The 14,366-nt window shown below is 33.1% G+C and overlaps 1 protein-coding gene across 1 annotated transcript; it reads right to left on the reverse strand.

Annotated features, from left to right (window-relative positions):
- Window positions 1–117: 117 nt before the first annotated feature.
- LOC108338061 (beta-galactosidase 5) lies at window positions 118–5,814 on the reverse strand. The gene is made up of 18 exons (XM_017574733.2): window positions 5,280–5,814; window positions 5,052–5,147; window positions 4,850–4,962; window positions 4,684–4,750; window positions 4,470–4,562; window positions 3,897–4,040; window positions 3,654–3,742; window positions 3,457–3,562; window positions 3,280–3,367; window positions 2,933–3,051; window positions 2,669–2,833; window positions 2,348–2,526; window positions 1,998–2,107; window positions 1,814–1,923; window positions 1,605–1,712; window positions 1,413–1,526; window positions 1,122–1,324; window positions 118–654 (listed from the first exon to the last, which is right to left on the reverse strand). The coding sequence occupies exons 1-18, from the start codon at window positions 5,448–5,450 to the stop codon at window positions 510–512; spliced, it is 2,220 nt and encodes a 739-aa protein (XP_017430222.1). The 5' UTR covers window positions 5,451–5,814; the 3' UTR covers window positions 118–509.
- Window positions 5,815–14,366: the final 8,552 nt, after the last annotated feature.

Consider the following 14,366-nt stretch of genomic DNA (forward strand, 5'->3'; position numbering starts at 1 on the left):
CTGCTTCAAGAACTGTACTTAGAATCAGTTAGTGATGCACTTCAAATGAAGTTCTTAGTGTTTTTGTTATAATACTAAAAGATAATATGATGTTATAAAAAAGTATGGTAGAAAATCTTGAGAGATAATCACTGATATACTTGATACTTGCATTGCGTGTATTGAGATATACAGATTACAAGAGTGATATGAGCACAAGTCTGAATTTTGTAATTTTTTTTTCATTTCCAGTAACACATACATAAGGACAGTTAAGTCCAGAAAATAAATTAAAAAGCAAATTTGCCACACTTTTTGTGTAATCTGTCATTCTCCATCAGATGCAAGATCAGGAGAATGTGGAATTGGAGATAAACACATCAATGGTTGAACCAAACTCCTACCAGGTGTAGCAAATTTCATCAACATTATGATCTACCAGTGCCAATGGAAGACAGAGAACTGCACAAATAGACATCCAATTTTTTTATGTCGATTATTACCATGTAGCTACTAATATTCACGTTCTTTCAGTTCTTTGAATTGGGTTCACTAGATGCTGGTGTATGTATTGTCCTCTTCTGTAGAGATATTTTCCAAGGATTGCCACCCAGTTCTTCAAGCACTACTATCAAGTTATTTGTTGGCTTTAACCATGATCTTGGCACGTGATACCTACAAAATTCCAAATAGAAAAAGGTTAAATCAACTCTTCCATTGTCCAAATTCACGGATGGGGCTTACAGATAAAGTAGCTTTGGACACATTCAAGGGGTGTACTGTGTTTGTATCCAAAATGGTTGTCTCGTTATCAAGCTCCACTTTCTAGACTTTGGTATTACTCTAAGATATTGAGAACTTGATTAAATAAAAGTTTCAGTAAATACTTACAGGGAAAAAAATTCAAAACAAATGAAACATTTCTAATAAGTTAAAATTGACTTATGGAACTTGAATATTTAGATAACTTAAATGAAAAGACTTCTATAAAAGTTAAATCACATAAGTTGATACACCACAAAAACATAATGGCTCTGTGATCTGCATAGAGGGGTATGTGGCTTTTTCACACAAACAGTTATGTGAGTATAGTTTTCCTGAGGACAAGGATGTCATGTTGAAGTTCAATTGAAAAGTATTACCATTGTTGCGTAGGTTGTCCACAACCAAGTTGGCATTTTGCAGGCCGGTATGTCCCAGCATAGTTGCAAGAACTACAAGCACCCTTTGCATAAACCATCCAATATCTCCCTATGCTTTGTCCATTGATCCATACCTGACCCTTTCCCATACTGCTAAGGTCCAAGGCCAATGGTTCAACTCCATCAGGTGCGTTGAAATAAGCCTGAAGGTTCCATGTTCAGGATCAGTAACAGGCTTCTCATTTTACACGTTAAGATGTTGTTATATCATAAACCATTAACAATTCTTACCTTGTGCCATTTCAACTGTGACTGGCTTCGGACATCAAGAGAGTCTCTCACCCAGTCAACAGATGAAACCCCATTTGGAGACACCAAATTCATAGCCTCCCCTTTTAGGCCAATCTGTTTGTTTATATACCATAGTTAAAACGTGTATGATAAATCCTCTGTACGCATATGTTAGATTTATGTCTATCAAACCTGGTATGACCATTTCTGCCATGTCAAATCCTTCTGTCCATGGTCAAGTCCATGAAGCAAAACTCCTGTGATCCCAGCTTTCCATGTTTCAAAATGGAATCCAACATTCTGAGGTAAAAAGAAGAACAAAAGTTATTAATATATGAGCAAACTGCTAAGTATAAAGGAATGATCAAGTTCAAATTGGAGTTCAAAAGCAAGTTACTTACGGGTAATCCAACAGCTACACTGAGAAGGGCTATTTTATTGGTTCCAGCACGTAGGTTGACAGGGCCATTGAATGTGCAACTTCTGTCTTCACTTGTCCCAAAAGCTGAGCCTGTAAAAGGAATTAGGAATCATCACATGTTGGTTGGATTCCAATCATAAGAGTTACCGAGTTAAACTACAAACCTAAAAATTGACCGTTGATGAACACGTGGACAGCATGGCCTGCTGAATGCACACTGATGCTGGGCTTGTTCCCCCCTCTAAGAAAGGATTCTGATGAAGTAATGTCAACGCTGTGTGGCATGCAAACCAGAAAACAGTGAGATTTCAACTGCTGAGAACTAAGAAGTGAAACAAAGAATTTCATTGATTTGAGATGGCCAGGAAGATTCAAAGCTGAAAGACTGAAGAAACGGCAGAATTCAAGAATTTCTTCAGAAAAGAAAGCTTTTATGCATGACTCAAAAATACTTTGAATTCACTGACTGCTGTTAAAAAAATCTAGAAGAAAATCTGTATACTAACTAACTCACCTGGTTATATACCATAGATAGTCACTAGTGTCTCTGGTGGCATTTAGCTGTTCTAATAGTCCAGAAGCTGTGATCTTTGAACTTTCTGATAGTGAAGATACATCTTCATCATACGTCTCCCATGAGAACAACTTAGAGTTGCTAGGCAACATTTGTATCTTTGTAGTTTGAAACCTCACCTTGATGAAGGCAGAACAATCCAATCAATAACTTGATGCAAAAGGGCAAAGCAGATAGCAAATACTTGATGGAAAAACAATAGCTTCTTCTTCCATCATACTAAATTAAGATGGAATTAAAGGCCCCTTTAAACATTCTTACTCTTGCAGTGTTGAAAACATCTGTTTTACAATCGGGGAGGATGCTTATGGACCAAGGAGGCAAGTCATATTTCCTGTTATTGAAGGTCACTCTTGCAGCAGAATTGGAATGGTAGTTTGCCAGAAAAGCTGCACATGCTCCATTTTTTGAAGAGAACACATGAGCCTGGAAGATAATTACGACATGAATTCACCATGAAAGTAGTTTATCTTAAAGAAGTACACAACTAGACGAGGTTACTGCTTTACATCAGAGGCAACTGACCTGCTCATACGTTCCTAATGATGTGACAGTGGGATCTGAAGAAACCAAAGCACGTTCACATTGCTTAATAGCTTTATGAAGGTCCATCAAATGACCATATTTAGGTTCCCTGATCAAACCTGAATTCGGTAAAATACTCACTCGCTTAATTTGCTTATACAGACCATGATAGAACAGATTATGAGACAAAGCTATCTTTTAAAACAGGTACTGTTATTTACTTGAATAGTTAAGGGTACTATTTCATAGGATTCGTTGTGGTCACTAGAACAAAAAATGAAAAGAATTTATGGCGGAATAAATTACAAATAAATGCTCTTGATGTTTTCAAAGCAAAATTATCTGACCATATTCATCAATCGGAGCATCATAGTCATAGCTTGTGGTAATGAATGGCCCTCCAGCTGATCTTCCAAAATTAGTTCCTCCATGGTACTATATCATTTTTCATTAAGCCCGTGAGAATACTAATATTTTATAGTATGTTTTGTTAAATGCGAAATAAATCATTGAAGAACACCAACCATGTAATAATTGATGTATGAGCCACCCTTTTGAATGAAACGAGCAACTGCAAAAGCTAGATCCTGCACTGGTCGCTGGTAAATTGGACCACCAAACTCTGTAAACCTGATGTCCAAAATGAGAAGAGAGAAAAAGATCAAAAGGGTAAAGAATTCAGATAATCATACACAAAAGAAAAGAAGACTATATAACTTACCAGCCACTCCAAGATTCAGTCCAAAGGGTAGGCTTGTATGGTTTATTTGGGGAGAAATAATCACAATAGAAACCATTACAGGCATTTATCTGTTGAGAAGAATTGAGTAGACCCTTAATAAAAGTCTAATTGTGATGAACTTAAAGAAAGAGAAAAAGACTGTTATTGAAATGATTCTCATTAATGGTGTAATAACTGAAACTGATGAATGAGTGAACCAGCTAAGAGCTTGAGATTGCTCACCACTGGATCTGGGGCATCGTCTTGCTTGCACATCACCCAGGGAACTCCTGTGTTCAATCCAACAGCCATCTTTGCAGCCCAGTTTGTGTATGCATAACCAGCACCTCCCAATTGCTTGCTTTCTGGTCCATACTCATTTTCAATCTAGAAATTTTAACAAAGGTAGAGACAAATTTAAGATTTTATCTTCAAGTAGTGATGTATTAGCACGATTTTTGTGAGTTCCAGATCATATCCATGGTTTTTGTGTAGCTTGCAAATGCAAAAATCATGAACCAAAACGTCATAATCACACTGTTATAAGACTTATCTGATTCAGTATACCAGAATTTAATATGGTTCCGTGATGACTGGGGTAACATTATTGACAAGCTTTTTAAAAAGAAATCCAGGATCTCAGAATTTTATAGAAGAAAGAGGATAGAATTGTGCTCCAGGAATTTTGAACATTCATCCAAATTTCACTTTATGAGGAACTTATTGCCATGCAAAAAACATGTGGGAAACAATTTTTGAAGAAACACTTTCAGCTATGACGCTCCTGTGGTGAAAAAGGTAAAAGGAACTGCCGACCTGAGAAAGAATGATTGGACCACCCTGAGACTGAAATAGCTTTTCATTCTTCATCATCTGGACTATCTTCTGAGTGAAACCTTGCATTGCAGCCTAAAAAGTGAACAAGTTAAAAAGAAGTATTTTTCTGGTTTAGACCATTCAAGATTTGTTGATTAAGCAGGGAGAGTCAGAAGACAGAGACAGAACTAAAAATTTTAAGTTAAGGTCCAACCTTGAAAGGGCCATTATCTGTTCTGAAGCTGATGCCAGGAACATACTTCAACCAAACAGGAAACCCTCTGCATCATTAAAGAATGTGATTTGAAATCACAATAAGCATTCACATTCACACCAACAAACCAAAGAAATCCACAAGGGAAAGTTGCAGGTGTATGTACCCAAAGTTCCACTCTGCACACACATAAGGTCCAATCCGAAGATGGACATAGAGCCCCACCCTCTGCACTGTCTTAATGAACCGTACCAGATCGTACCTCCCTTCAAAATTGTACTGCAATTAAAAATAACACACTGTGAGATGGTACTTGAGAATTTAAAACCGAATTCAATGCAGTGAAGATCCAGATTCCAGAGTGGTACAATGCCAGGAGATGGTTCATGAACATTCCAGAAGACATAAGTGTCAATGGCATCAAGACCTCCACCTTTGGCCTTCCTGATTAGATCCTCCCACATCTGCAACAACACACATTTCAAACAAACAACTCAGAAACGCAGCAATCAATCAGCAAACTTTAAACAGAAACAAAAAAAAGTTGGAAGAAAAGGGAGACATATTATAATGAACATATGTATGTATATACATACTTCAGGAGTGCTTCTGGGGTAGTGAATGGAACCAGATATGAGGATTCTCCTTTGGCCATTGATGATAATGGCCTTCCTATCATAAGTGACACTGCAATGGATCAACTCAGAACCCACAAACAAGATGGTGAAAACAAGTACTAGAAGCTTGGAAACTGAGATGGTTTCCATAGCTTCTTGCTTTCTTCCCCCTACAACTGAATGGAGGGAAAGTTTTGAAAGTATTTAAGACAAGAGAGAGAGAGTTTGAGGTATGGGTTCTGCTGTCTGTTTCTTTGAATCTGATCTAAAGCTGTGTACCTAAGACCATAGTGCTTTTGTCTGTGATTCTTTCTGCTAGTAGTGGTACCAACTGCTACTTCCTGAGAGTTCCGCACATGTCAGGGAATTGTGTTTTATTTTACTATTTATGTTTTGTTTTGGTATTTGGACTGTTTTTTGCTTTGGTCCGAGAGTTTGAAACTACAAAAGTTCATTCTTTTTTGCTTTTTTAATCAAAGCCTTGTTTATTGCTTCAAGTCTTCAACTTTACAACTACGGCATTAACAGCAGATAACCTTTGGTCAAAAAATAAGAAATTGCAAGTGTTTTGCAATGAAGAAGATCATCATTCTGTCGGGCTCCACCCCTTATTACATTACAGTTGCTTTCAGTTAAAGAGTTGCACAGTGAAGGATTTCAAATGTTAAGAGTAAAACAGATAAGTCACCCAATATTTTCATAAACACGTTTTATATTTATTATTTTACTTTAATTTCCCTTTTTTATTCATAAAAGTTCATTTTTTAATATTAAACATTTTAATATGTAATATCATATGTACCGTACCAACAGGTTCAATCGAATTATCAATTAACTCTCTAAAACCTTCAAATCAACTTGATAGATCATTATCAACATTAGTGACTCATGATATATTAAGAAAGTCTCAAAATAATAATTAATAAGATAATACATGCTTATAACAAAAACTTATTTTACATCCTAAACAAAATAAAGAGATAATTATTGTATTTATTAGATATTTAAGACTTAATTACGATAATCAATTAATATAACAAAAATACTAACGTAAATATTAGAATCCGAGATAAACTGAGTTATGTGAAGTGGTTTAAAGTATGAAGATATATTTCTCGACCCTACCAATCGAAATATCATGCAAAGCTACATTGTATTTTTTTTTTTCCAACAAAAATAATACGAATAAATAGCTGTCAGAAAAACATTTTAAAAGGGAAAACATAAAAATATAAAAGCATTAACTACATTTGAATCTAAAATGGATTAAAATAAATAAAATAAATACATTTGAAATTTTATATTTTAGACTTGTGACAGATGTCAATTGATTATGTACGTCACTGAAATAACAATATAATTAAACTTGCTAAGTGTGACAACATGTTACTTAAATACACGTAATAGCATGTGAATTACTGTGCATGTTAATAAAATGACAGTAATTAACCTATCAAATTACATGATAATCCAATTTTTTTATCCTTAAACACGATAGTGAATCTAAACAACATAAATATATACAAATCAAACCATGTGATAACTGACAATTACTTTTCTACACTTAGATACGAAATAAAATGTCAATTATTGAAACCACAAATCTCGATAGTTACACTTCTCAAGTCAAATGTATCACATGTCTCACGTACCTTTGTCGTGCCACAATTTTGTACCTAGCATGTAATTTTTTATTTTTTATTTTATTCTTTATATATGTTTTAACTGTGCCTTTTTTTTTTCTCTTTTGATAGCGACGAATATGCTTATCCCATCCTGAAAACTACATTTCTCTTGCATTATAGTGCCACAATGCAAATATCTTGCCATTTTTTTACTTAAGAAAACTATTTTTTTTTCTTTTATGCATATATTATTATTCCTCTTGTCATAGGGTTACCACCCTACCACACTGTTCATTTCACATTATTTGTTTGCATGTGGTGGGCACCCATGCTATTGATTTCTCTTACGCGTTGTGGATCACAATAGCAATCCCCATGACTTAGAGAATATTATTTCATGAATTAAAATTTATTAATTAAAAAATATATAATTAGATTGTTCTATCTTGTTTATTTAATAAATTTTTCACGATAAAACAAATTTTCATTATATATACGAGCACAATTCTTATAAAAAATTTATAAAATTGGATTAAACTTAAAATTCACTTAGTCATATAACATTAGAGTTATTTAAAATATATCTTAACAAAAATTTGTTATTTGTTAAGTTTATTGAATCATTTATTATTGAATAACTCAATTCCATAAAACCAGTTTATAAAGTGAGATTTGTCTCCACTTATATATTATAAATTTGTCTTATATCTAGTCAATGTGGGACTTCCAATACATCCCTTCACGCCGAAGTAACCTCACCTTATAAGCCGGTTTTGTGGGGTTGAGTTAGGCTTAAAGTTCATCTCTTATCATGGTATCAGAGTCAGGTTAGAGCTTATTCTAGCGATATTTGTTGTTTGTTGGGCATATTGTTCCACCTGTTATTAGACTGTTATCTGATCACCCGTTAATGTATAGTCTCATGTTCGAAATGAATATACCTCAGTGTGAAGGGGTGTGTTGGAAGTTTCACATTAACTAGAGATAAGACCAGTTTAAAGTTTAAAGTATATAAGTGAGTGCAAACCTTATCTTACAAGTTGATTTTGTGAAGTTTAGTTAGGCTTAAAGTTTATTTCTTAATACAAACCAATTTTAAAAAGTTGAATTCATTTTAAAATTGACTTACTAAGAACATTTATCTTAATTTATAATTTTTAATAAATTGTAATTGCTAAAAGAAGAGTGTATTAAGAAAAGTATGTTAGAAAGAATAACATTTCTAACACTATTATTGAATGTATTATTCTCTTAGGACGACAAATTTGGTCTTCTATGGTTGTCTATTGTGTTGTTAGCTGGTGATGGTGGTCTTGTCTCGTGGGGTTTACATTTAGGATTTGGTTCCATGTGAGATGAAGATGATGTTTCGTATTTGTGGTCTCGTGACTTTGCCTTTTTTTTCTTTGCCTTGTCCCCAATAAGAAATAGGGTAAGTATATTCGTGTAATAACTTTTTGAGGTAATGTTTTGGTTAATGAGTCAAATTAATGTACCATAAATAGTTCATCAGCTTTTCTCGACATTAGATATGTTATTTCTTTCTCTTGCCAAAGAAATGGCTAAATCTATCTACTCTAGGAGACGATGATGATAATAGAGTAGTGTTGTAGTTAATGTGTCAAATTTAATTACTATATATGGTAATTATAGGTAATGAAGTAGTAGTGTAGTAGTTAATGTGTCAAATTAATTTCGACATATCTCTGTCAGATTTTAAAAATCTCCTTTTTGTTACCTTTTAATAATTTAATGTTCATTTTGTATAATTATATATAGAAGAATAATTACAATGAGTATTGATGTATTTGGTTTTATTATAATAATAAAAGAAATTATAGTTTTAATATAAATAGTTTAATTTTACTATTTTTATTTAAAGATAATTAATAGTTAGGATAATTATTCATGTATTTCGTTTTTAATAATTGTCACTGTATTTATTAAAATAAAAGTTATTCGTTTAAGATTAATTGTATATTTAAGTTAATTTTCACTCTAATAAACGTTTGTGACAATTATTAAATATTAAACAAATTTTTACTCAAATAATGTCAACTGATTATGTAAAGTAACATGTAGCAAAATGAGTTTAAACCTATGAATTAGATTAAAGTTTTCAACTTGTCTAAAATTAAAATTAAAATTAAAAATAATTTAAAAAAATAAATTGTTTGTATTACTTGAATAATTTAAATTATTAATACTTACAGTTTTAATTATTAATTATAATAGAGTAATTTAATATATAAAGATAATATTATTTTAAACTTCCAAAATAAGCAATTATAAGGAATGGTTGTTACTACCATTAACAAAAGAGAGATGAGTATGAATAAAGAATGTGTATAAATGAATGAAAAATAATTGTGTTAATAAAGAAGATAAATACAAATACAAGAAGATTTGACATCTTTTAAGGTAATGTATTATTTTTATATGTTTTTATGAAAGCATACATACCCACAACATATAAATCAGTGTTGATTTAATTAATAGGAACTTAAATAAATATAAACACTATAAATAAATAAATTTTTCATTAATTATGTTGACATTAATTTTATTTTATTTACCATTAACTAAGTCGAGCCAATATGATCTTATCAAATATTTTTTACTTATAATAAATAGTTAAAAAATAATTAGTGTTACCATAAAGTTAGTTAAGTCGATTTTATTAATGCATAATATTAAGCAACTATATTAGTGCTGCCTCTAATTCAATTATACAAATATTTATTTATTAAACATGTTAGAAACAATTTATTTTAGTCTACAAATTTGGTTAAACAGTTAAATTATTTAAAAAGTAATTTTATATATTTTATTTTTTAAAAGTTAATATTTCACGTCACCACGTTAAAGTCGACAACAGCACATTTTTATCAATACCAATATTTGAAAAATGATTTAACTTCTTTATAGTAAATTTATCATTATAACCATAGTGCTATTATTACCAAACTAAACACAAATATTTATATCAGTACTAACCTTTTAAGTAAATTATATTAGTTACAAAAGAATTATAAAATTACAATTTTTTTTCTAGTTTCTAAAAATATTGACCATTCTCTATAGAAAAATATCCTATAATACTTTTTTAACAATAATTAAGAAAAAAATGGGTAATGTAAAGAAATGTCAATGAAAATTTTATAAAACCTTTAGGTAGTTAGTGTTATTAGGTAAGCATTTTTAATGTCTTAACATGATGTAAAATAAATGCAAAGTACAAAGAATATAAGTATTAAGAAATTGTTACATTTCATTTCCCTTCTATTTTGTCACCAAATTCCAATATATTATTATATATGATGAGTTAGGTCTTTTGTTCTTTCTTCTACGTTGTTGTATGTTTGGTTTTTTGTCTCCAATGACAATATGCTTGCGTAGTTATTATTGGTACATTGTGATGGCACACAAACAAAGTGTACATGTGCAAATGACATCATTCTCCACTTGTTTTATGTTCGTTTTCGGTGTCTCGACCAAGAAAGAAACACACATTTTCCTACTCTTTTTTTCATTTATAGTAAAAAGCAATAAAGTATTAATCTCTTTCGTCCAAAAATGTTGTATAAATTAGATTAACGTTCGAAATAATACGTTTTTACATTTATTTAACATAAAATATAGATATAAAATGATCATAAATATATAAGTGAATTTTTATATTTTCTTAAGAGTAAAAAGAAAAAAAAATATATAGAATGAGTATAAAATATTTATGTGTGTATATTTTTTTATATATTATGATCTTATGAAGGCTATTAATGGTAGTTGGCATCACGTTTTGCGCTACCAAAACCCTTAGGGTTTCTAATTACAAAATAGAAGGTGATAACATATTCAATGCCTTTTTCAACAACCAATTATGTGTCTGTCGGTTTTATCCACCAAACTTTTACAATACACTGGTGGTGAATTTAGAAGATTATTTTATGCATAAAAAAACATTGGTTAGAAAAATAAAATCATTTGTTTATTTATTCCAGTGTTCAATAACTTTTCATGTGTTATTAAAAGATATTTCCATAAACTAAAAGTTATATATTTATAAATTATTTTTTGAGTTTTGTCGGTTTTTTGTTACTGTCACAAGGACAGTTACGTTGTTTTAATTAGTTAGTTCTCTAGTTTGTAAGTTTAAGTTAGTTTTTCCTGTTTTTCCTTTTCTTGAACCATATATAAGCAGTAGAACGAAAATAAGAAACTCATGTTTTCAGGAACTTACAGAAATAATAAAAGGATACATTTTACTTACCGTGTTTACTGTGCTGATCATCTTTTCCTTCTTTGCCGCCGACCGTCGCTGCCCCCACCGGAAGTTCTTGTCGTCATCCTCTCTGGAAACCTCCGGATGCTCCGTTCTCTCTCTTCTCACACAAAAACGCGTTTTGGCACAAATGAGGCTGCAGATTTGTGAGAAGCGTTTTGTGCTTTCTTGGACTGAAGCCAATTGGGTTATCAACTTTAAGTGCACAGTGTTGGGCTGAGTTCAATATGGTATCAGAGCAGGTCTAGTGCCTGCTCTGCTTCCGTTGCTCGCTGCTTCCACTGATCTTGAAAGCTTCTTGAAAGATTTTTTTTTTCTGGGCCTCTTCATGGAACAGGTGGATCAATCATCCAACCCAACTAGCCCCTTCTATTTGCATCCAGGAGAAAATCCTAGTCTCACCTTAATCACTCAAGTCTTAAACGACAACAATTACTCCTCATGGAGCAGGAGCATGCGACGTGCCTTGCTTTCCAAGAACAAGATTAAGTTCGTTGATGGTACGATAAAGAAACCGCAAAGAACGGATCCCCAGTTTGATGCCTGGGAGAGGTGCAACATGATGATCTTATCTTGGATAACAAAAACTCTCTCCCCTGAGATAGCGGAAAGTGTCATATACGTGGAAGAAGCCAAAGAACTATGGGATGAACTGAAAGAACGTTTTTCTAAAGGGGATTATTTCAAGATATCTGACCTACTTCAGGACATACACTCCATCAAACAAGGAGAAAGAGGAGTCAGCCAATTTTTCACTGATCTTAAAATTTTATGGGAAGAACTTGAGTCTTTAAGACCCATACCCACATGCACGTGTCCTACTCCTTGCAACTGTGAACTTTCCAAATGCTCCTTGAAGTACAGGGAAGTTGAACATGTTATTTGCTTTCTAAAAGGTCTAAACGATTCCTACAGCACTGTCAGGACACAGATCCTACTAATGGACCCTCTTCCCAACATCAACCGTGTTTTCTCTCTTATTATGCAACAAGAGAGGCAAGAAAAGCAAGTCTCTACTGAAATTAAAATTTTGGCCAATAGTGTTGACAGAAGCAGCTCCTGGAAGCCGGATCAGAATTGGAAAAATTCAGGGAATCAAGGAAGAGGTCCTGGATTTCGTGGACAAGGAAGAGGTAGAGGCAGAAACCCCAATCATGGAAATCAATGTTCCTTTTGCAACAAAATGAATCACACAGTGGACGAATGCTATTCTAAGCATGGATTTCCCCCTTGGTACAAAAAGGGGGGTAACAGCTCTGAAAAGGGAAATGACTGGAGCTCTGCTAATGTTTGCCCAAATAGCAATGGGACTGAAGGGGTTCAAAACATTCAGCAGACCAATAACGGCAACATTCTTAATTCTCTTACCAATGAGCAAATGCAGAAATTACTTAGAATGATAGACAAAGGTGATGAATCTAACCACAAGATCAATCAAGTCTAGAGGAACAACACTGAAAATGAAAAAGGTAATCTTTCCTGGATTTTAGATACTGGTGCCACTGACCATGTCACGCATGATAAAACAACCTACACTACCTTTTATAAGATCAAACCTGTCTTTATCAAACTTCCTAACAAAACCATAATTACTGTCGAGTACGCTGGCACTGTGCATTTTGCAAAAGAGTTTATCATTTTTAATGTCCTTTATATTCCTGATTTTTGTTTCAATCTGATTTCTGTCCAAAAACTTATTCAGGATTTAAACTGTAGCCTGACCTTTTCTTCTAAGACTTGTCAGATAAGGGAGAACAATACTTTGAGGATGATTGGATGTGCTAACTCTTGGGGAGGTCTCTATTATCTACAAGCTTTCTCAAAACCCAATTCAAGATGTAGTACAAACTCTGTTTTTTCTTTTAAAAGTGCTGATATTAATCTGTGGCATGTTAGGCTAGGCCACCCAGGACAAAAGGTTGTAAAACAATTATGTGAGAAGTTTCCTTACATCAAAATAGGTGCTGATGTAGTTTGTGACACTTGTCATTATGCTAAACAGCACAAATTACCTTTTACTAAAAGCATTTCTCTTACTAATGCATGCTTCGATCTTATACACTGTGACATATGGGGTCCCCTCAAAACTGTTTCTGTTCATGGGCATAGATATTTCCTCACTATAGTAGATGACTACAGTAGGCATACATGGATTTTTCTAATGAACAACAAAGGATAAACTAGAGATTTACTGCAAAACTTTATTATTAAGATCAAAAACCAATTTGACAAAATGATTAAGATTGTTAGATCTGATAATGGACCTGAATTCAGTTGCATGAAATTTTACGATTCACATGGCATTATACATCAAAAGAGTTGTGTTGAGACACCTGAACAAAACTCTGTTGTTGAAAGAAAGCACCAACACATTCTGAATGTGGCCCGTAGTCTCTTATTCCAATCCAACATACCTAGTACTTACTGGTCATATGCTGTGGGACATGTTGTTTACCTAATAAATAGATTACCCACTCCCATTTTAAATAACAAGACCCCTCATGATTTGTTGTATAATCTTCCTCCCACTTATTTAGATTTAAGGTCCTTTGGGTGTTTGTGTTTTGCTTCCACTCTTGAGAATAACAGAAGTAAACTTGATCCAAGAGCTAGGAAAGGTATATTTCTAGGATATAAACCTGGTATGAAGGGCTATATTGTTCTTGACTTGAATACCAGGGAACTTCTCATAAGCAGAAATGTGGTGTTCCATGAAAACATCTTCTCTTACCAAAGCCAGCAAAGAAATGATGAAGATATAGACAATGAAGGTGACAAGGCTGACACTCTCAACGATCTGCTGGGAAACCAGTATGCTGAATCCAGTGTCACCAATGAAGAACAAACACAACAGGCTTCTGATAATGAAGAAAATGACCATGGTACCAGAAGCAATCAGGAGGTTCGTGAGCAAAGGAGATCTCAGAGGACTAGAAAGACACCGGAATATCTCAAAGACTATGTTCATCAGGTCAATCAATCCTTAACTGTGAAGAACAATTTTAAAACTCCTTACCCGATTTCCAATTCATTATGTTGTGATAATTTGACAGAAAAACACTTGAGATATACCCTAGCTGTCACTGGAAATAAGGAACCTCAATCCTATAATCAAGCTAAGGAAATGACTGAATGGGTGGAAGCCATGAAAAGAGAAAT

This window comes from Vigna angularis, chromosome 7, assembly GCF_016808095.1.
Source record: "Vigna angularis cultivar LongXiaoDou No.4 chromosome 7, ASM1680809v1, whole genome shotgun sequence".
Taxonomy (NCBI): domain Eukaryota; kingdom Viridiplantae; phylum Streptophyta; class Magnoliopsida; order Fabales; family Fabaceae; genus Vigna; species Vigna angularis.